Source organism: Grus americana, chromosome 3 (genome assembly GCF_028858705.1).
Source record: "Grus americana isolate bGruAme1 chromosome 3, bGruAme1.mat, whole genome shotgun sequence".
Classification (NCBI taxonomy): domain Eukaryota; kingdom Metazoa; phylum Chordata; class Aves; order Gruiformes; family Gruidae; genus Grus; species Grus americana.
Window position 1 is genome coordinate 124859213 of NC_072854.1, and position 23111 is coordinate 124882323.

General features: G+C 37.2%; 1 protein-coding gene across 2 annotated transcripts in view; it reads left to right on the forward strand.

Annotated features, from left to right (window-relative positions):
* Positions 1 to 23111, forward strand: part of PSME4 (proteasome activator subunit 4) — a 65239-nt gene that overhangs the window by 17714 nt on the left and 24414 nt on the right. For both annotated transcript variants that reach the window (XM_054820428.1, XM_054820426.1), the window contains 14 exons: positions 5 to 79; positions 598 to 720; positions 1189 to 1281; positions 2207 to 2472; positions 4029 to 4215; positions 4908 to 4997; positions 6668 to 6732; positions 6825 to 6975; positions 8594 to 8692; positions 9083 to 9152; positions 9605 to 9672; positions 9999 to 10214; positions 12221 to 12378; positions 14517 to 14612. In XM_054820428.1, coding sequence (XP_054676403.1) covers positions 5 to 79; positions 598 to 720; positions 1189 to 1281; positions 2207 to 2472; positions 4029 to 4215; positions 4908 to 4997; positions 6668 to 6732; positions 6825 to 6975; positions 8594 to 8692; positions 9083 to 9152; positions 9605 to 9672; positions 9999 to 10214; positions 12221 to 12378; positions 14517 to 14612 — 1757 coding nt within the window. The remainder of the gene's footprint in view (positions 1 to 4; positions 80 to 597; positions 721 to 1188; positions 1282 to 2206; positions 2473 to 4028; positions 4216 to 4907; positions 4998 to 6667; positions 6733 to 6824; positions 6976 to 8593; positions 8693 to 9082; positions 9153 to 9604; positions 9673 to 9998; positions 10215 to 12220; positions 12379 to 14516; positions 14613 to 23111) is intronic.

Here is a 23111-nt window from a genome sequence, read left to right on the forward strand (position 1 = left end):
TCAGCATCTTGTAAATCTTTTTGCTCGCTTGGCTACTGACAACATTGGGTACATAGACTGGGATCCATATGTACCAAAGGTAATAGTTCTCATTTTATGAAATGATCTTTGTTTACTTTGAGATAAGTTTTCAGTGTTACTATGCTAAGAATAATTCATGTTCCCTGTATGGGTCTTATATCGCAGTGGCCCAAGTTTTTCAAAGTAGGTGCTTTCATTTGAAGACCTAAGTTTAACTTTGAAAATTTGAGCCATTCTTTCGTACGGACAGCATTGCAAGTTGTTACTGTTATCACCTGACTCAAACCCAAACCAAACCAACAGTGTACCTTACTATACAAGTACTGTCTGATTGTATAACTAATCCCATGTTCTTGTCGAAATGGTATTCTTAATGGTAAATCTTAGTGGTATTCGTTTGAGAAATAGCATATATGACCTTTGAATCTTTCAGCTTACGGATTTTTTTAAAAGATGTTCGTGGCAGTTATATTGCTTAAAAAAACCAAACCCACCAAACGCCTTTTGATTAGAAAATTAAGTTATGCCAGTTTTATGGCATAAATTAATTTATACCAATTTTGTTCTTTTTTTCAGATTTTTACCAGAGTTTTGAGGAGTTTAAATCTTCCGGTGGGAAGCAATCAAGTTGTTGTTCCAAGATTCTTAACAAATGCTTACGATGTAGGACATGCGGTAACGTGGATCACAGCCATGATGGTTAGTAACTTTTTCATAAAGTGGAACAAAACCTAATGCAAGGCTTTAAGCAAGTATGTATTTAAAAGTAATGTTTGTTCTGTTTAGCTCACTGCAGAAGTGTGGTTTTTAGGCTATCTTTTGCTCAAGGTTTGTTTTAAAGTGCATTGTTTCACTGTCAGTTTGGGATGTGGATGGCAGGGTTTATTTCCCAGCTGCTGTCTGTGGCATTCTGGAAATGAACAGCTAGGCACAAGTGCCACTGTGGATACGCGCTTGGGACCTGCTGAACAATTGAGTGACTCTTTTAGGGTGAACCTCGCCAGATCAGATGGAGAGAACTTGCTACTTAGTGCTGAGCTGAGGGTGAGGAAGGGAGGGAATTTGCAGATGTGATTTGATGCTTTGAGGTACTGCTGTGGTGAGAGTGCTCACCTGTTCATTTTAACTTATTCCGGGTAATAAAATTCTGTGGTTTATTTTTTACAGGGTGGACCAAGTAAACTAGTGCAGAAGCACTTGTCCGGATTGTTCAATAGTATTGCCTCTTTTTACCATCCTTCAAATAATGGGCGCTGGCTGGTGAGTGTTTTATATGTCAAGACAATAACTTTGGCTGTAATTTCGATGGTCAAACCTGTCAAATCAAACATGTTGATAGATGCACTATGTGCTCCAATAGCCAGATTGTCTGTTGGTTGTACAATATTTTGAGGCTTTAATTTTCAAGACAGGTGACTGTACTGTCATTCAAATCATACTTTTATTCTGATGTCAGGACCACAGCTAATGGGAGTATTCTTCAAAGATCTAACCCAAGTGCAGTTTAGTAGTCCAAAACTAGACATCTAATTCATATATGGTTCAGAAGAAGAAATCAGGACTTTAAAGGAGGGTGATGTACAGCATCAGTTTTACTCGTGTGACATAGCTTTTGTATTCCTGGCCTACTGCTGTCTCCCAAATTAGCAAAATCTAGTTTTGATTAACCAAAGCAAAAAAGATTTTTAACGGACATGTAGTTTGGTGAAGTGTAACTTTTTGATGGTGTAGCTAGTGGAGTCTTCTACTGGAGAATGTAAGAATCTCCCTGTGATAGCTGGTCAAAGCTACAGATTAAAATAGCAAGGCTGGTCAAAGCAGTGCCAAAGGAGCTGACTTGTTCTAGAATAGGATATTTGCTTACACATGAATGCGCAGAGAATGCTCTCAAAGATGTCCCAATTACTGGTACGTAATCTTGATTCTTAACTATATCCTTTGTATGTATTTTTCATGATTTTTTTTAAATCATAAGGCGCAGTGCTGGCAGCATAATTGTTAATATTTTGGGAACTGAAGTTTAATGACAAATTATGAATGCTGTATTTTAGAGCTCTTCTGAGTTTCCTTTTATTGCAATTGTGTAATTTCAAGATACTGGCTTATTAAATGTCTGTTGTATGCTTAGCAACTCAGGTTCTGCTACTACCAAGTAATTGAATAATATTTCTTGTATTTCCAACAGAACAAACTGATGAAACTACTTCAGAGGTTACCCAGTGGTGTTGTCAGAAGGCTGCATCGTGAGCGCTACAAGAAAATGACTTGGTTAACTCCTGTGCCTGATAGTCATAAACTTACTGATCAGGATGTTACAGACTTTGTAGAATGCATTATTCAACCTGTGCTTCTGGCTATGTTCAGTAAAACTGGAAGCCTGGAGGCTGCCCAAGCCCTGCAGAACCTTGCACTGATGCGTCCTGAATTAGTAATTCCACCTGTACTTGAGAAGTAAGTTCTGCAGAAACATTACGACTTCCCTGTTCCCTTCCCAACAAATAAATATGCTAAGCAGTCATGTTAAGTGATAAGCAATTTCCTTGCTGCAAATGAATGCTTGCAGTGAGAGGAGCTGCTAATGCACACCCCCAAGCAATCTGCCTGAATCAGGACAGGCAGTGAGGGAGGAGTTTGTTTTTTGTTTATTTGTTTTGTGGGTTTTTTAAACACCTGGCAAATGGTGTTTTGGGACCAGCTGGGAACAGTTCTGGGAACTGTTCATAACTTGTGCAATATAGAGTAGTCCTCATGTGGTTTGTATTTCTGTTAGCATTTTGTGTCAGACAGTGGGCGTATCAGTTGAATAAGTGACTTCGTAGCCTTTATTCATGAGCCACCTTATGCCTTCTCTCTGGCTTTCGATTGGGCCAAATATAAATGATGGTATCGTGTGTTTGTGTAGTAATTTGTTTTGTGTCAGAGTATGTTACAGTTACAGATTGTTCAAAATTACTGTCGTTGCTTCTGACTTTGTAAGCAAATCACTGAAGTACGTGCCCATGTAAAATACTTTGTGCTGTTACTAATACCTTGGTGCCTGAAATTCCAAAAGAAAACTGTAGTTCCTTCCTGCCCCAATGAAAAGCTTTCTCTCTAGTCACGTTCCCCCTCCTATGTGGTCTTTTGTACTTTTACAACTCATATTGTAAAAACAGTGGAGAAATGAGTTTGTCTTGAAGAGCCCTTCCTGAGTTCCATACCTTCCTGACTCAACTGTGTGTAAAAACTTGATAAATCTGCTCTTACATGAAAACCTTTCAAGCATAACAGTCCTAAGGACGACAGCAGTGGATGCCTCTGTTGGGTATGACTACTTTTTCTGTTTTGAGAGCAGACTGAACGTCTGCTCAGGAGTTCAAACTATCACTGGTATGTTTGCCCTGGCTGCAGTTCCAAATTCATTTTGTTGAGTAGATGTAGGTCCTTTGTGCTTTGAATGACGTAGGGCAAGGGCAGAACTGACTCTTGTTTGCACTGTACGTTGTTGATAACAGTAGGAACTGTTAGGCAGTTTGCTAAAAAGTACTTAGTGTAAAAAAGGTTTAAAAATCACAGTAACTTAACAGGGCTTTATGTAAAAAGTATGGACTTCAATGTAACACTAAATAATATAGCCCTTATCTATTCAGGGGCAGTCAAGGCAAGTTTTCACACTTGCACTTTTAAGTACACAGCTTGTGTTAGCTTAAAGTTCAAACACTAGAATCGTCGTAGCTTTGAATCTGGGAGGCCATGCTGTTAGTAATTCCTATTCTGCAACTGCTAACAAATTATTTGATCCTGAATTTGTTGTGAATAGGACTGATCAAATGAAAGGGGAACACTTTCTAATAGAGCAATGTTAAGTGCATTGGAAAAAGATTAGAAAAAGTTCTGGAACCATTGATTAGCTTGAATTTTTCTTGCAGAAATTTTGTACCCTTTCTGTAGGAAATAACATGTGCAATCCACTTTGAAGACTTTAGAAATGTTACTGCTTCTAATATGACTGCTCTTCAACTCTGTAGAACATATCCTGCGCTGGAGACATTGACAGAACCTCATCAGCTCACAGCTACGTTAAGCTGTGTAATTGGAGTAGCTCGTAGCCTGGTGTCTGGGGGGAAGTGGTTTCCGGAAGGTCCAACACACATGCTACCTCTACTGATGAGAGCATTGCCTGGGGTGGATCCAAATGACTTCAGCAAGTGTATGGTGAGTGTATAAATCGTACCTTTATTTAGAAGATAGCTAGCCAACTAGTACACTATTAAAGCTTTTTTTTATCTTCGTATGAAGGCAAGTAACTCATGGTTCCAGAAGTTCTTAGCCTGGTTTTGTTCCTGCGCAATTTTATTTGTAAAAAGTTAATATTACAAGCCTCTAACTTAAGATAATGCTTTTGGCTTGTCGGACAATGCCAAGTGAATCTTTAACAGCAAATTGTGATAAGCATTGTACTGGCTTTTGGGGCAGCTCTAAAAAACAAGATAAAATAGAGGTTTCAAAGCTCCTGGCAAATATTCCTAGTCTTTGAAGATTGATAGGAAGACCTTTATCGCTAGTTTTTTGTTAAATTAGGTCCTAAAAGCCCACATCTTCAGGAATTCATATTACTCAACTATTCAAACAATGTAAACATTACAGAGTTTTTGTAACTTTGAAGTTCAGCACAAAATAAGTGTTACTTTACCCAGAAAAATTGAGGGGGTTTTGCATAGTGTTGACTCATAAGTTTTACATATGAAATCAGAAGTAACTAGTAAAGTTTTGGGGTGGAAGAATTAGGCTCTGGAAATTTTTTTAATATAATGGTTTGCTTTAGCTCCCATACCTTAATTACAAAAGCTTTTTAATGTGTAGAATACAGTAACACTTATTAAAGAGCTGTTTGCCACTCTCAACAGATTACGTTCCAGTTCATTGCAACGTTTTCAACTTTGGTGCCTTTAGTAGATTGTTCATCTGTATTGCAAGAAAGAGATGATCTTTCAGAGGTAAGAGTGCTGTGTAGTTATAAAACCAACACTGAACCTAGTTTTCAATTTAGTTTCTAGCAATGTAATAATCTCTTTCGAATTATAATGTTTGCTACTCTCTTTTTATATACATAAAACTAAGTTAAACAGAAATGCAACAAAAAAAATGAAGACGTGGGTCATGTTTGCTTCCACTCAGTGTGGTAGAGCTGACATCAGCGTGCAAATTGGCCGTGTGTTCTTAGCATTGCTTCTTAGTGATACATTGTTGTAGAGATAATGTTAAAATCAAGCAGTTTAATATTTTTATGTCAAAACTTAGCTGCACAAGGCCCTGTGCAGTGTAATACAACTCTGAGCTTACCCTGCTTTGAGTAGGAGGTTGGACTATGTGGTCTCCCGACGTCCCTTGCAATCTAAACATTTCTGAGTCTAAGAAAATAGCAGCTTTGTTACCATTAAATATTTGAAGCTTCTTGTCACCATAAAACATTAAGGTAACAATAAAGAAAAACAAAAAAAACCCCATATGACTACAGTGTTGTGGTAAGATGTATATACATCATTTGTTGTTCAAAACTAGTCCAGCTTAGAGCAAGGTAACAGGTAACTGATTGTCTGGGAGACTCTGGAAGGAATCTGCTCTCCTGTTGTTGAAAACTGTCTTTAAAACAAAACAAAACAAAACAAAAACCAAACCCAAACAACCAAAAAAAAACCCCCAACAAAAACCAAAACCCCACAAAAAACAACCCCACCACCACCCTCAAAAAAAAACCCAGCCCCCTGAACTCCAACTATTTGTATTTATCTGTCAAAAAACTAATGGACTCTCTAACTTTTCCAGGCTGATTTCCTCCTATGGGAAATAATTTCAAAACACACCTCTTTAAAGTGTTCCTGCAGTCATACTTCTCTTTTTCTGATTAAGATTCTATTGCTTCCGATGTTTGTTAATCTCTTCCAATCAAGAGATAGTAACATCATTAGAGAGTGAGCCTTATCTTCCTTTTCTGTATTTTATCCTTTGCTGCCCCTTTGTTATTAGACACGGTCACTCCGTTTGCTGCTTTGCGGTGCTGTTCATATGCCTCTGTAGTTTGAGAGGTCCTTGCACTCTATTTCTCCAACATTGTTCTAATACTTTGTTCTTTTCTACATAGGAAAAAATACAGGAGAGAAAGACTTCTTGTAGCTCAGAGAACAGCTAGTAGCTACAGGCTGCACAGATTCTGAATGCTCAGCTACTGGAAGAAGGTTAATTTGATTGCCCCAGAGCTGCAGCACTCAAAAATTAAGAGGAGTTTATACGCTGAATGTGTAATGTAAATACGTCAGCAGAGCCAAGTCTGCCACCACAGTTGGCACTCGCTGACCTCCTGCTGCAAAGGAGGATCAGTAGTAAGGCCAAAGGTTGTATCCATGGAGGCAGACCCGATTTTGCTGCGAGAGGTTATTTGGCTAGACATCAAGGCCAGGAAATTGGACAGGAAAGCGTAAAGAAAATGTAATAATTGTTTCATGCAGTGTACTTGACTATACAACCTTTAATGGGCAATGCACTGTAGTCTCTATCACTTAAAAAGTGGAAGTGTTTTTGAAGTAGTAAATATAGGAAATAAACTTTATGTTATGTTTCCTTAAGAAAAGCCAACCTTTTGTGCTTCTTTTGTGTCGGAAAACTATAGGTGGAAAGAGAATTGTGCTCTGCAACTGCTGAATTCGAGGATTTTGTGCTGCAGTTTATGGATAGGTGAGTAAGCTAAGGATAGGTGAAAGCTTGGCGTGAAGAACTTAATAAAACTTTCAGGTTCCACTTACTAACATTGTACTTTATTTGTGTAGGTGTTTTGGACTTATAGAGAGCAGCACACTAGAACAAACAAGAGAGGAGACTGAAACTGAGAAAATGACTCATCTAGAGAGTCTAGTGGAATTAGGTCTCTCTTCTACTTTCAGTACAATCCTTACCCAGTGTTCAAAGGACATCTTTAAGGTACGTAGAACGTGGGCTTTCCATCTAACTTTAAGACACTTAATCTTCTGTTGTGAATGACTGGTGCATTCAGATCCTTCCTTCGTTATCCTGTTGTGAACTTTCACGTTTAACCAGGGAAAGGGCTGGGAGGGGAAGTTTAGGACTTCATGTCAAATTTCTTTATGATTTTATATGTATCAGTACAGTGTTCTGAGGTTCTTGATGCTCTCTTGCCAACGGAGGATAAACATTAGGAGAAATCATTGTAACAGCGTATTTTATCACTTAATCATTTTAGGCTGTGACTTTTCATGTCATTTGATGGTAATGCTAACCTACCCAATCCCCTGCTTTCCTTCTCTCCCTCTCCCTACCACTTCTTCAGCTGGGCAAAAGAAACTGTTCAAGGGGCCGTGTGGCTAATGGGATCAGAAAAATTATCTGGATTAAAATAACTCTTGAGGGAGGGCGGTGGAGAATCCATCTTGTTATACGACAGGTTCTTCCCTTGCAGGTTGGGATAACACATTTTAATCTGTTCACGTTACATTATGCATATATTTGGGGATGCTAGGTTTTGTACATTTTGAGCCATTGCATTGGACACTTTGGTATGATTTTTGTCTGGAATCTTTTGATTAATGTAAGTCTTAAGCGAATTCTTTATTGTCATTAAGTGTTTAGTTTGTATTTTCCCTGGTTGTTCATTATTAATCATATGCGATCTATGCTGTATATAGTTCAGCTTGCCTTGTGAGGTATTGGATGGTAATAAGCTGCTTTAAAACATGCTGCCCACTTAAATAGTTGATAGTTAATTCCCTATTTGTTAACTAAGAGATGTCATGGCTTCACTGTCACATGTGAAATAGCATGTGGACTGTGACTTACTCAGGGAAGACTTTTTCTGTGCTCAGAAGCATCCCAAGCTTATGTTAGTCAACAAGATTTATCTGACATCCTTTCTTCCCAAAGTGAACGTTTGAGAAGTGTCTGCAGTCTCCAGCTGAAGGCAGTGTCCCATTATGTCACCAGTTAAAGCACTGTGTGTTTTGTTTATAAGCTCTTGGGGGAAGGAGGGGTATATAGACCTTCCTGTAATTGAATTATTTTAATGGTGGTGGATGCTGTTATGTATTTTCCTGTTAGTGTGTTGCCGTAACTCAGTATTGCAATAAATAAGAAGGGAAAAAAAGTGAAAATCTGCAAACTGAAACGATTTTGACAAAACTTTTGTCATTGCTACTTCCATAGCAGCCTTTTTTCTTCTGCTCAAGGCACTAGTTCTACAATTAGACATAGGTGTTGCATAGAGTGCAAGTCATGTGTACTGATAACATTTAGGATTTTTTTTTCTGAGCAGTTACTATTCATGTAATTTTTAAGTCTTTCCATTCTCTAGTATTGTCAGCTTTAATTGTGATGGTAGTTCTGTTTTACTCGACTTTAGGCATTCTACAGAACCACTTTGTCTCTCTATTCTGATTTTTTAATGTGAATCGTGACTGCAGTCTTCTGTTTGAAAAGAATACAATATTATGTACAGATGCTCCCTTCTGTGTAACATCAAACATTTTATGATACCTAGTTTTCTCTTTTAAAAAAGTAACCTCCATCTTTCCGTACTCATTTTTAGGTTGCCTTGGAGAAGGTTTTTAACTTTGCTGTTTCAAATATATTTGAGACGAGAGTTGCTGGTCGAATGGTTGCTGATATGTGCCGAGCTGCAGTAAAAGTGAGGAAAAAATGCTCTGACTTCACTTGGTCTTTAGTTTAAAAAAGAAAAAAGCCAATACTGCTACTTTTCCTTATGTAAGATCTTTAATTTTTCATGTAGATACAGGTGGTCCTTAATATTATATCTTCTAAAATTGGATAGTTACATATAGAAATATTTCAAGACGTTAATTCACAAAGTATTTTTCTTGTATTTTTGTTAAATTTAGGTTTTACAGAGTGTCTAAAAATTGTGAAGTCAGGCTGACTCTAGATTGAATTGGAGTTGAGATACAATCTATTCTTCTCTCTTTTTCAATAATGTTGTTAGAAGTCTTTTATCAGTGTGTGTGCTGAGTTGCATAAGGCATCTTTTTTTAAAACGGGCTATTTATGATGCCGTTTCCAGTGTCGCCCTGAGGAATCCTTGAAGTTGTTTGTACCACATTGCTGCAATGTTATAACTCACCTCACAGTCAGTAAGTTTATAAGATTTCTAGTGTTATTTACTTTGTTTTGGGTTGACTTTTGTTAAATGTGAAAATAATATTTAAAACTTCCGTGTGTCTTCCACAACTTCATTTCAATGATGGAAAATTAATCCTGTCCATTATTTTGTATAAAAAACCAAACCAACAACCATTTGTGTAATTTCAAGGCAGAAATCTATCAAGCTACAGGAGTGTGCTGCTTTAAAAATGTGGCAGTTTAAAATGTCTCCAGACATTCCTCAGTTTCTCAAAAAACATTCAAGATGTTAAATTGGCTCAAGTAACTTCCAGTTGGAGGTGGGTGCAGTATGAATTGGAAGGCTGCAATAGAAGGATTGGGACTAAATTTTTGGGATGCAAGCATCTGGTTTATGAGTTAGCTTGTTTAGAAAACTCGACTGCAGTGTTGTTACAGCAGTGCTTATCGCTTGTTCCTCTAGATGATGATGTATTACATGATGAAGAACTAGATAAGGAGCTACTTTGGAATCTTCAGCTTTTGTCAGAGGTATTGCAAAGAATGTTTTTCCCATGCGTGTACATTGCTGAATGCTGTTTAATGCCCCTGAAAGAAGAAGAAAATAAACTTCTGCTATTAAAACAAAGTAAATGTTGTATGAATGACACTACATAACTTTTTTCTTATCTAACTTTAAATGCGACATAAGTGGGTGCCGTTTGAAGAAAATAAACATATGGTGTGTACGTGGGAAAAAAATGAAAGCATTTCATATAAATGGTTATTGAGGATCGGTTGAGCAGTGTAATCCTCTTTAGTCCGCTAGAACAGAATCAGTTCTGTTTACCTTTGAAATGTTTGTCTTTTCCTATCAGATCACTCGAGTGGATGGAAAGAAGTTGCTACCATACAGGGAGCAGCTTGGGAAGATTCTGCAGCGAACCCTACATTTAACCTGTAAGCAGGGTTACATTCTGTCTTGTAACCTACTGCACCATCTTCTTCGTTCTGCTACACTTATCTACCCCACAGAGTACTGCAGTGTGCCAGGTGGCTTTGACAAGCCTCTTTCTGAATACTTTCCTATCAAGGCAAGGATTTTCATTTATTTAGGATTAGAGGATTTGACTTTTTTTTTAAAAAACCAATCATACACTATATTATTTGTTTTGATTTGGAGATTTCTGAATATAGGTAGCAGCAATGGAAAGTGTAATCGAAAGATGCTTTGGGCTTTGAAACATAGCAAGTTACAATTATATTAATAGCAAAAATGAATACTGACTGTTTTGAATAGTTTTATAGTATGATGTATTAGTGTTTTATGACGGGTGTTTTACAATGATTGCATGACTACAGTAAGGTAATACAAAGCAAGAGTGCCTGCTTATGTTTCTTAATCTTGTAATATATGATGCATTTAATTGAGCCCCAGCTATCATGAAGTACAGTGGTATAAGCAGTTAAGTTCAGCATTTAGTGGGATAATTTTGCTGTTCACTTTAAATATCCAGTCATAGGAAGCATTTTTGCACTGGGACAAACTTAGATTTTCATCTGCTTTTGTGGATGAGAGCTGCAGCCTTTCCTTATTCCTCTTCCTGTAAATGTGGTTATCAGATATAACAAGTAATGGTGAGTGCATGGGAAAATGAGTACATCAGTGCTAAACGATTGCAAGAAAGGAGATATCGTATTTTACAGGTAGGCAGAAGAACAAACAAACAATGATTCTGCACTGAGCTTGAGATAAAAAAGAAGGTAGAAGTGACAATATTAAAAAATACTGAAACTGTCAAAAGTAGTATGTTACTCTGCAGTTAAGACTTTGAGGTCAATTTGCCACTATTACAGATGAACAGTGCAGCAGTTTTTAGCTGGTCTGTTGAATATAAAGCTGTATTTTGCTGAAAAGTGTTCTTTTACATAATTTTACAACTGCAGACAATCTTATGCCTGTTACTGAAAGCCAGTATGGTTTTATAAACGGATGGGAAGATCAAGTTGGACCAGGTGCTCATTTAACAAACAAACAAAAAAATCGTAAATGCCCCAACACATAAATAGCTTTATGTTTTTAATTCCTCCTCTGAAAAAAAATATAAATCACAATTACTTTGCTGTTCCATACTTGAGCAGCTACTTTAGAAAGCGTGTATTATATCAGCTCTGAATTGCCATTAACGGCTTGAGTTTGTCACTTACGTGCTTCCTACCCTGTCCCAGTGTAAAACTGCAGTTCTTCACTTTCTCAAGTAATATTGAAAGAGGACTAGCCTGCTCTTCCAAGGAAGAGACGTAATAGCAGGCTACATTGAGTAATTGTATTACTGTAGTTCTTGTGCTTTTTGGCCAGTCACATCGATCAGGCATTTTAAGAACAGATGGTGAAGTTTCGTAATATTCAATTACCATGTAAAATTGGACAAAGACAGGAGATGGAAAGTGAAGACTGCGAAGGCCTATCTATTAATTAATGTAGTCCGAAGTATGCACTTCATGTTTGAATGTGAACTAGTAATAAATATTCACTTTTTTCTTCCAAGTACTCAAGTGGTGTTAATTCTACAGCAAGTCTGAGCTCTTTGTAAGCCAAAATATAAAATGTTGTCTTTGTTGTGGGATGACCTAGCATTGTAGGGAAAGTCCAACTTAAAATTTAGCTTTTTTATTTTTTAAAATTAAAGTCCTAAGTTTCCTGATTATGATTCAAAACTGAAAAGGAGTATTATTAAATGGGCTAGCTTCTTTATGCTATCTATCTATAGGAATATCAAAAGTCTGAGTTGTACTTAGAAATATTTCTGAATTTGTATCCAGCCAAAGGAGTAACAAAGTTATATTTTAATTAGACCAATACAATCCTTTTCCTTTTAGTCCTTTCAGGTATGTGTTGTTTTCCAGATACATGCAGACTTTATAGTAGGTTTGGGATTTCTGTTTGGTTTTATTGTGTTCTTGGGTTTTTTTTCCTGGAATTGTCAGGTTAAGTGCTTTACAGCAGTAGGTAGTTCATGTGTTTCGATTTTTTTTGTAATTTTGTTTTTAAAATTTGCTTCATAGTTTGATTAATATGAAATGTCTGTCTTTACTATAGGACTGGGGTAAACCAGGTGACCTGTGGAACTTGGACATCCAGTGGCATGTTCCTTCATCTGAGGAGATAAACTTTGCTTTTTATTTGCTGGATACTTTTCTTCAGCCTGAGCTCACCAGATTAGAGCACTATGCAATTGGAAAACTAGAAATGTCCAGGTTAGTGGTGATACGTAATATGGAGAAGGTGCATTTATCCACCGTAGTTAGTGCCAGTCTTACTGGCAGTACAAAAATTAAGTAGTAAAATACTATAATGTTACACTGTCTTCGATATTATTCCAAGATTTCCAAGATTTTTAACTCTTAAGAGTACAGGTAGCTTGGAAGTGCATTTCATAAAATGGGTAATATTATTTTGAACAGAAATGGTCTTTAAAAACAAAATAAAAATCGTAAGACACTTCATGTTGGTATAAAGACTTTTCTGTCCAGATTTTTTTTAAAAACATACCACAAATTATGTTTCCATTTAACTGTAGTCAGCAATAAAAGAGCTCTTCCTCTGGACTCTTATCTTGTTACTTTGGTACAACCATTTGTGTTCCTAAGCTGTGAAGCGGAACAGAGAACTGATTTGGCTTGGAAATTTGCCTCTCTCCACTTCCTTCCTACGAGTGAATGAACTCGGTACATAGCGTGTCCCTGCAAAAGTGGCAGTAGTGAAACTGAGGAGGTCAGGCAGAGTCAGTGGCGTAACAAATAGGAATGGAGGCAAGAATACAGCTGCCCAATCTTGTTAAACTCTGTTGGTGTGAAACTGTGCTTTGTAAGGATAGTTTCCTAAGCACAAGGTAATCATGAGTTTAGGATGTGCTAAAGCATCTACAAGTATCAAATAGCTCAAGCTGTTTACAAGCATTAAATCTCGAACATTCTTTATTTCTCATGTTAAACCTTCATGCCCTTGAAGCTATATATACTTCAAGTAATGTTCATAGCCTGTGACGTTATACCTCGTGCTGTAAAGTGCAGCCCTAGGTGAAGCAGGGCCTGGTGTATCAGACTCCTAAATTTTTTTCTGTCTGACCAAGTTCTGGCTTTTTTAATTTGGAAAAGACAATATATGCTTGACAAATCAATGCCACCAAACTGCAATCAGAAAGTATACTTCGACTAAAAGAAGAAAGGATGTGTTTCCTATTTTTGGTTTATTTGTATGGGTTTTTCCATGCTTATTTCCTTTGTTTTTTCTTTTCTCTTTCACACCTTGTATGTAAAGCTGTTGATTTGTAATAGAATCAGACTTTGATTTGGTAAAAGCTTCACTGTGTTACCTAATGGAAATAAATGGTGGTGATTTGTGAGAATATAGCCTAGTGCATGAATTGCAAATTAAATTGGAAGGCAAGATAGCAAAGCTGCAAGAGTAGAGAATACTATTAGTTGCTGAGGGAATAATAGGTGTGAATAAATAGAATAGTAGGTGAGCCTGCTATTGCTTTGAATTGCAATATTTCTGGAGCTTGAATTTTTGTCAAACTTTTTTCCAGTATTCCACTAAGTAGTAATTGGATATTGAACATTTTTTACACTTTGAAGAGCTTCAGAGTAAGATTTTCTAATGCAAAAGATAAAATGAAAAATTCTAACAGCCTTTGTTGAACACCCACCCGTATTATTTATAAGTAATGCATGAGTACTAAGAGCTATTCAGTGAGGGAACCTCTTAGGAGGGCTGAAAGGAGGTATTTCACAAATCAGCTGCTTACCACAAAAATGAGAACAAAGGGCAAAATTTGTAACTATATTCTAAATGCTACTACTTTAGATGAGACAGCTTTAAAAATTCCTTTTTTCTGTGTGAACAACTTAATTCTCTAAAATAACATCCTTGCACTAGGATATATTTTCAGACTGTAAAATATTCACTCATAAAGGTGGTGTTCCCTCATCCTACTCATGGTGGGAAGGACTTTCCTTGGCCTTGGGGTGGGGAGTTATTTCATGGGTTTTATCTGAGATCTACATAAAATTCTTCAGAACAATTTTTGGGGTAAAGCTGTCTGTTTTGAGATGAGTTTATATCATTATGCTGATGTTTCCTTCATGTTTCAGAATGTAAAATCCCCAAAACAAGTTTTTCAGAAAACAAAGTTGAATGTTGAAGTTCTGTAATAGAATTAGATTGGATCAAAAAAGCACAACTTGATTTCTGTAGTGCTCCCTCTTGTGTTTGGAAGTGACATAGCTAAAGAAAAGAGCTTTTGTAAAACTCCACAAAACATGGTTTATCATTTGTATATCTTCAAGCATTTAACAGATAAGTAATTGGATTGTTTTTTTCTTTGTTTAAGAGATGATGTGCAGCAGTGTCTTGCTATAGTGCATAACTGCTTGATTGGTTCTGGGAACATTCTGCCTCCTCTGAAAGGAGAAAGAGTGGCTCATCTGTAAGTAAAATTTATTTTTATATAACATTCTTAGCAATTACACTACTTCATACTGGGTTTTAGTGCTTATTGCTATTATCACACAACTGCTTCTAGTGGCTGTTTTTTAAGGAACTCTCATACTAGTATAAAGACACAGAAATTTGAAATAGTGACTTACAGGAACACTTGAGTACTTAAAATGTGAAATAACGTTAAGTGCTTTTTTCATCCAAGACTCCAAAAATGTTTAAAAAAGGTAGGTGACAGCATTGTGTTTCTGATGCTACTTTATGTAAAGAAAATAGAAGCTAGGCGTTCACTCATGTGTTTCCCCTCCTCTAAAAGAAGCCTTCAAACCATAGCGTGGTGCCATCTTACTGATATTCCTGTCACCCTGAACAAGTAAAGTCATAAACATTCTGAACTTAACTTCTTGCTGGTTGTCTTCTCACATTAAAATAGGAAATAAGTCCCATTTGAATGCTCAAACCCCTGTGAATGATGTCACAGCAGAACCTGGCTACTGGTGCCAGCATTCAGTAGAACTCTACCATAAACACTTGAGTAAGCTTTCATTTTGGAAGTAATAGGAACTTTCTGTTGCGTTGCAGTAGTTCAAGCTTTAAAACAGACTGTTTTTAATAGATGGGATTGCTACTTTAGCTTTGGCTTCTTTGAGAAAATATGTTGAAATACTAACATTAGTGGCAATTACGAGTTTGATTTCTGTATTCCTGTTGTTAAGTATCATATTTGAAATAATATGGAGGGTTTCAATTAAGCTTGTGGCTGTGATCTGTATTTGGTGATTATAAAGTTGTTGCTGAGATTTTTCTTTGCCAAAGTGCCATCCATTAAAAGTCCAAGGAGCGTTGGTACAGTCTCAAAGGCATTACTTCTGTGAGCTGCTTGTACGGTGGGAGAGGCTTCTCTTGAGCCTGTGTTAGAACATTGCAGCTGGAGAGCTTTGGGGAGGTCATCTTTTACCATAGGAAGTTCAGGGTAGTAATCTTTTGGTAAAAGAGGCAGTGCAGGGCATTCGGGCTGGTTACGACTATCTTCTGGAATAAGGACTCCAACACCTTTCAGGAGGCATGGGCTGTTCCTGTACCAGCCATGTGCTGTGGGTCCATATTGGGAAAATGTGGGACCGCGTTAGCATCACTTCTTGATTCAGTCTGAATCCTGCCCTGGCATCTGTAAGGCAGCAAGCACTAGACGCTTGCCGTTCATACGGCTCACGGGTTCAAGGACAGTGTTTCTAGTGTTGGTCCATCAAAGGAGAAGGATTTTTTTGTTCTTGGATCCTTGAACTTCAAAATACAAGGCTATCTTGGCCCGCGAAGTCTTTAACACCAACCAAAAAAGAACAATAAATCTATTGTAGCTATACTAACCTGTTAACCAAGGAATGAAACACCTGTGTAAGAATAAGCAGTTTTGCACCTTTGTCTAGACTATCTGATTGTCAGTAACTGAAGCTTTGTTTGGTAGAAGAACCAACCTCACCACCTGTGGAGAAGCATGAATTACAGCTGTCAACAGGATGTGTTCATGTAGATTAGTTTTGTTGTGGGGTGGAGCGTAAATTCTTCATGTACAGATTAGGACATTAGTCTGTAATCAGCTTCTCAAGTACTTGTATATTTTGTGGAAGATTTGCTTCATCCTGTTAGTTATCTGTGCTGCCTTATTAAATATAGACAATTTACATGAGAACATGTTGAGATCAGTGTGTTACTAAAGAAATCAATATCAGACTTTTCTCACATAATCTGAATTTTGGAACTAAATAGTTCATTCTACTAAATGTCTGCAGAGCTTCAGAATCCACCATTATCTGGTTTTGGACAGACTTTACGCATATCGTTGAAACATCTTCTGCCCACTCTGACCAGGTCTTACATCCAAACTCTTTATGTTTACATTAAGGCTTTTTAAAACCACAGTTAAGGCAATTTATCTTTTCAGTGGCTTTACACAGGACTCTGGAATTTGCGCGCCAAAGTTGAATGAATTTTGTTTAAGCTTTAGTTCTCATTCTTCATATGATTTGAATTACACAAATGGAACGTGGACTTTTAATGAGGGGGACAATCTGAGGGAAGCAGAGTGAGTTTGTGCACAGTAGATTGTACTTTGGCCTAGTAAGGTGGACTGAATACTGAAGGATCCCTGTCAGTTTATTCAGTTTAGCCAGAACAGTTATAAAGTTCAGTATCAATTTAGCATCTTGAGAGATGAGGCTGAGTTGATCCATCCAGGACAGATGGTTTTCATTCTAGTGATGCTGCTTATAAAATGTATATTCTGTTTTAATGGGTTACTGTATGCAAGCAAGGGTCACAGAAGGGAGTTGTACCAAGAAGGAAGATGTCCTCTCCACTGCCTTTTTCCCTTCCTCTTCTTTCCCCAAGAAATAACTGGAATATTTGTAATGAAGGAGATAGGTTTTGGTTTAAAAAGCAGCATGAAACAGCTTCCCGTGAATACTGTATTCTACCTGTATGTCCATAAAACTAAATATCCAGTTTGAATGTAGGAGGTGTCTTTTGATAAACTTAATATTAAAACAGGAAAAAAAAAGGGCTTTTTAATTGTTATTATATTGTGAGTTCCTGGGTTATTTTTTGTCAGATCCCAGATCCTATTCCCATTGCAAGTGGTGGGAACGCACATAAAGCACTCAGATTTGAAACTGAAGGGCTTTTACTGAAAGGGACTAAGTTAGTTACACAGACCACCCTTATTTTAAGTACTGTGTATTCACAGGTAGTACTTAGCACGAGTGGTGATGATACTCACTGTCCTAAAGTGGCAGTATGGGAATAGTTTTAAATGCAGGTATTGGTAAATGGCTTGATATAAGTTAAAAAAAATTCTACGTGTATATGTCTAAAACAAACTGGCACAGGACATTTCTTGTCAGATATATCCTATGCCTCTTAACTCCAATGAACCATAGCTGATCACGCACCATGTAGTACAGCTTTGTTATTTGTGCTGGCTGTAAAGTTGGGCTGAGTAGGTGTAACTGCTCGATTTTTTTTCCTTCATCTTGATGGTTAAGGATACCAGGAGATTCTTGCCAAGACAGACAGATGATGAGTATTTGTTCCTTTATAATCTTCTAGCCTGCTCGCTGAATAAAAAGAAAGTCACATAGATGGGGAAGAGCTTGGAGCTGTGTAATTTGAGTCTCAGCAAGAGAAGTATGTGGGTAGAATGAACTTTAAAGCTTTGTGTGTAGCAGGATGATGAATTAGATATGATGGTTCAGTTAGTATTGTGAACTCTGCGTGCCTGCAGGCTGCTCCTACTGCCAAGATGCTTTTTCCCTGAACGTATGGGGTTTATTTTTCTGTGTGACAACTGAAAGCTACCCAAATATTTGCGGACTTTGTTTTTGGGGTCTGTTTGCAATCTTGCTTTAGTGACAGGCGGGAGAAGGCAGTACTGTGAATAAAGGAGAGAAGCTGCTTTCTTCATTAGGAGCAGGCTGCAACTGCATGAGACCACTGTGCTTGATTTGATCTGTGCCTGATTTGATCGTTAATTTAAGTGACTTGGTCATAAGAATGACTAGTATGAAGCAAGATGATTTGACTGAGGGAAGAAGTAGGTTGGTTTTGTTTCGGGTTTTTTTGGGTTTTTTTTCTTAAGTAATAGGGAAAACTAATTATAAAAACTATATGTTTACAGATGTCACAAGTTGGCCAAATGCTTATTTCATTATTGGTTGTTATAATTCACCTGTGCTGTTGCGTGAAATTCCCGTGCACTAGATGCAAGATTCGGGCTTTTTTTGATGGATGAATTTTAAATCACAGTATTACGTAAACATGGTAATCTTTTAGAGGGATCAGAATATAACAAAAGTTGAGCAGTGTTTTGGGAGAAGAAAATGAGTGAATCTGGATTGACGTTCTAAACCTTTCCGCTTTAAAATAAATTGCAGAGATGAATGCATGAGATTGCTTTCCGCTAACATGGTAACTATTTGCTGCTTGGTGTTTTGTTGTTGCTATAGTTCTTTTGGAGTTACTCCTACAGTAGGAAAATAGAGCTGTTGCAGATATAAGGCCACTCTACTAGTGTGAGACTACTACATTTTACTGTAGTAGTACTTTTAACCCAGGATTCTGTTTTGTTTCATTGTAGATAGTGTATTACGATTCATCGACAACATTTTATGGAAATAATGTTTAAAAGTCTGTTGCACTGTTCACTTAGAGAAACTTTTCAACTTGAAAAGTTTCCTGGGAAGTCACTTGGTCCATTTCTATGGACTGTTAGAAGTTTTTTGTTCCTCAGTGTCAAACAACCTGAGAGTCCCCAATAATTCCAAAATGTCTTTCTTAATTTCTCCTTGTTAAGAATAGTCTGGTTTGTGTCTTGGCAATCTGTGTTTATTTTATTAGTTATTGAAAACAGATTTGCTTCTTGAATAGTTAATATACAAAGTTTTTCTGTTGATGTCTTCTTTTTTAATTATTGTTTGATAAAGCTGAAACTGATTAAAATTCCCCAGCATTGGTCTGGTATGTTCTCCTTATTTCATAGCTTAATAAATACTGATTAGAGTAAAAGTTTCAGAACTTCTGTTTATCTACACGTGTGTACGTTGACACGAGCCTTCTTGAGTTTCCTGTCAATCTAGGTTAATGTTTTCATGTTGATTCATTAGTTTCTCTTATTCCTTTTTTTGTCTTTTGATGACTGGTAATCTGGGAACTGAAAAATGGTGTATTTAGTACAGAAGATATGTTGTTAAATTGACCAACACTTGACTTGGGTATGCTCAGTATGCTCAAAAGTATACATTGCGTGTGTAGATAGACATGCTTGGTATAGACACTTCAGTGTAGCTGTTGTGAAGTGCTTGAGTAGTGATTTCCTTGGTTAGTGAACTTGAGCATAAATGACTTAAGTTTCATAATGATCCAGCTTTTTTGGAGACCAAGCAGTTCTTTTGTGTAGTTTGTAATTTTTATTTTCCCAGTTTTGGGAGCAAAATTCCCATGTGTTTTACATGAATGACATAATTTATATCCTTCTGAAGATTGCATCATAGCTGATGTTATTTTAAATGCTTGGTGTTACTGTGAATGTTTGACATGAGCAGGTGTTTAGGGAGAAGATAGGCAGTTCAGTCGCAAAGAAATTTGTGCAGAATCCATGCATAAATAAACTGCATAATTGAAACTTGTCCGAATTGAAAAGCATAGTTAAATTTCAGCAGGAAATACAACTTTAATAAATATCACTTGGTGTTGACTTTTTTTTAGCCTGTAACTAGCAAGGAATTTAAACTTCATCTCCTTTGGGGGATGAATGAGTTCTCTGCTGAAGTGCCATGCGTAACAAATTAATAGAAAGCTATTTCAGGACTCAATAGTGTGTATTTATATTATTATTCCACATAGTGTTCTTCATCTGTAGTAGAGATGCCATTGATTTCAGGTGTGTTCTGTGAATTACTTTTCCAATGCAAAACAGATAGTTACAAGGGGAAGGGGAAAAAGGGGGTTGAGGCGCAGTCCTTTCTGACAGCAGTAGTGTTTTGGGGTGAGTTAAGGCGTTCGAAGCCATAGAGTCAGAGCTGTGGTGCATTATCCTGACATAGCTGGGGGACAGTGAGCGCATGGGTTTTCTCTGTGCCTGCAGAAACATGATGTAACGGTCGCTCTGCCACATGAGGTGTACGCAGGTATACGTAGTGCTTCTGCACACACACTTTACCCTTTTTCTTAAGGGGCCGCTGTAATTGTAAGTAATATCAATCTCCTTTTGTTATACTGGTTCTAATGGTGTGCAAATAAAGATTATTTCAAATGCAGACAGTATAAAGCTCTCTAAGGTTGAGAAATCTTTTACTGATGTTGAGTTCCTCTTGACTTCCCTTCCTTGCAGCCTACTTATTAACAAGGTAACACTAAGCAGCTGATGTAGGGAAGCAAAAACAGGATTATTCAGAGAGCATCCATTTTTTGTCTCCCTCTTAAATACAGCTTGGTTAGTTAGGATGCAGTATTGCTCTACACTTGCTACAGACATTGGTAGGAGCTTTCTTAATGTCCTTTCACTGAAGGTGTTCAGACTACAGGTGAAGGATAAGACCACTTCTTTTAAATGTGTAAGGATGTGATACCGTGTGCTGAGGGGCAGGGCTAGCTAACCTCTCTTGGCATCTCCAGGAAACTTCCCAGCTCTGCTGGGGGAGCTGCACACAGAAAAGGAAACAGTTTCTCCTCCACGGTGAGTAGCCCTGTCTTCTCCTTGTTCACCTTCCGATTGTTGTCTCTTGGTCTCTTCTGTCAAAATAGGTTGAAGCAGCCCTTGATCTGGTCCTTAACATGGCACAGGTTTGGGGGTGTTTTTGCAATTAGAAAAAACTTCTTCTGCAGTTGGTTCAGTGGAGTGATGCTAAAAGTTACTTGTTTCTGAAAAGCTGTGTCTGCTGAATTGTACTTGTGTCTGAGGAATATGTACACAGAGACTTGAATAAAGTGCTCTGTGAAATGTCTGGAAGTTGAAAAGCATAGTGCATAATTTTTTCTCAAAGATGCTTTAGGTTTTGTACTGTGGCAAATAAGGGAATGAATTCTTCAAAGTTCCGTTTAATTGGGATTTCTGTTGGATTTTCCTGGCAATTTCCGTGTTGAAAACTGATACAGAATGAAGCATGGCATTGTTTATACATTACATGAAGCATTGTTGTGAGAATCTTGCTGTTGGTATTGACTGAAATTAAGAAAAATATTTCATGCCTCTTCCTTTTGTGTGTCCAAAGTAAAACACTTCGTTTTCTCTGGCTCAGTGGCTGACACTTATATTGCTGAATATTATTAGCGTGGATCTTAGTTTGTGGGCCAGCTGGAAAACTTTGTTGCGTTTTGAACATAATATTTTCATCCTGTTAGTAGCCTTGTTGAAATAAATGGTTCTGCCTGTGGAGTAATGGGAGTGTAAGGATTATACCAGGCTAGTTCTTGATTACTGGATGCTATGTGTTGAATTGTTACTCCTGGTTTGCTCAGGAACCTGAAGCATAGAGAGAGCTTGGAGCATTGTTTTTCCATTATTTTAAATAATAGAGACTTGGCTAGCTGGCAAAGAACAGTTGAATGTGTTTTTCTGGGAATGGGAAAGAAGCACAAAGATTTGTACTATTTCTGTAGGCTGCCCAAGGGAAAAGTGGGAAATTGCACTTGAATTTTCCTTGCCTTATAGATAGGAAAGCTTTACATGAACTTAATTTGTGTATTTATATCAGGGAAAACTGTTTAAGGGTAAAAATATGTTAAAGTACTGTAGAAAAAATTTGCTGCTATGAGCTCATTTAGATATCAACACATCCAGCATACTGTACAAAAAAAGAAGTAATTGCTTAATATCTGATTGAGATTGTTGGATTTATCTGTTATCTTTCTTATGTAGATGATGCTAAAAGAGCAAGTGTGTGAGACCACAGAAGCTTTATATATATTTATTTCTTCAGGACCAAAGTACTGGATCGATGATGGATATTTTGGAAATTGTCTTGGTGGCCAAGTTGTTACTTAGGCACTTAGGCCAGTGCTGAGTTTTGGGGGAAAAATAGTGGGGAAAACTTTTGGAGTGGTTTGTTTTCAAGTTAACTTAGCACTGCCAGAAATACAACAAGGAAAATGAAATGAAGACTCCACTTCTTGATGTCCAAATCAATTAAGAAAAAGATGCTTCAGTTTGATTTTTGTTAGTGCAGATGTGACTGTTACAAGGGTTGCGAAGTCAGTTTGTTTACTTAATTTTTGGTTGCAGGCTTTTTCTTGGGATTGGCATTCCTTCATCTAATCAGCACAATAATTGAAGCGCTTATGCGTACTGTGTTCACTTTTACAGGAGAAAAATGACCCTTATTTCTGGTTCTGACAGATAGAAGTTTGCCGTTGCCTGAAATCTGAAAGTTTATTTTAGTATCTGGTAGCACATGCTCAGATATAGAATCTATAGTGTTTTCTGATGTGTTATTTAGCTTTTGTGATAGGAGTAAGATTCACATTGCTTCGCTTAGCTTGGTTCCGATTATACTGTCAGTGCAATTTTATGTGAAGATTTATTTTTATAGGGACTACTTGCTGATACTATTTGTTTAATATAATACACTGGTGTATTTTGTCCTTGAAAACTTGAATTTGTCTACCTTAATGTTTAGGGGGCAAGATTGTAGGTTTAAAAAACCCACAGCAAAACCAAAACACGCACACACGAAAACCCCCAAGTGTATGTAGGATATGTTCTTATGTTGTTAAAATTCATTGGCATGTGATACCTGAGTCTGTATCTTTTGCATGGTTATGCATAAAGCAAATCCACAAACACTAAGAATTCACTTAAAATACTTTGGATTGATAAGTTTGACCTAAATCATGGCATGGCTTTATTTTTTGGTATGGTTATTAATAGTGACTTCATGTAGCAGCAAGCATGACTTCTGTAGATAATGGGTACATTATAAAGAAAGGACCAAAGTCA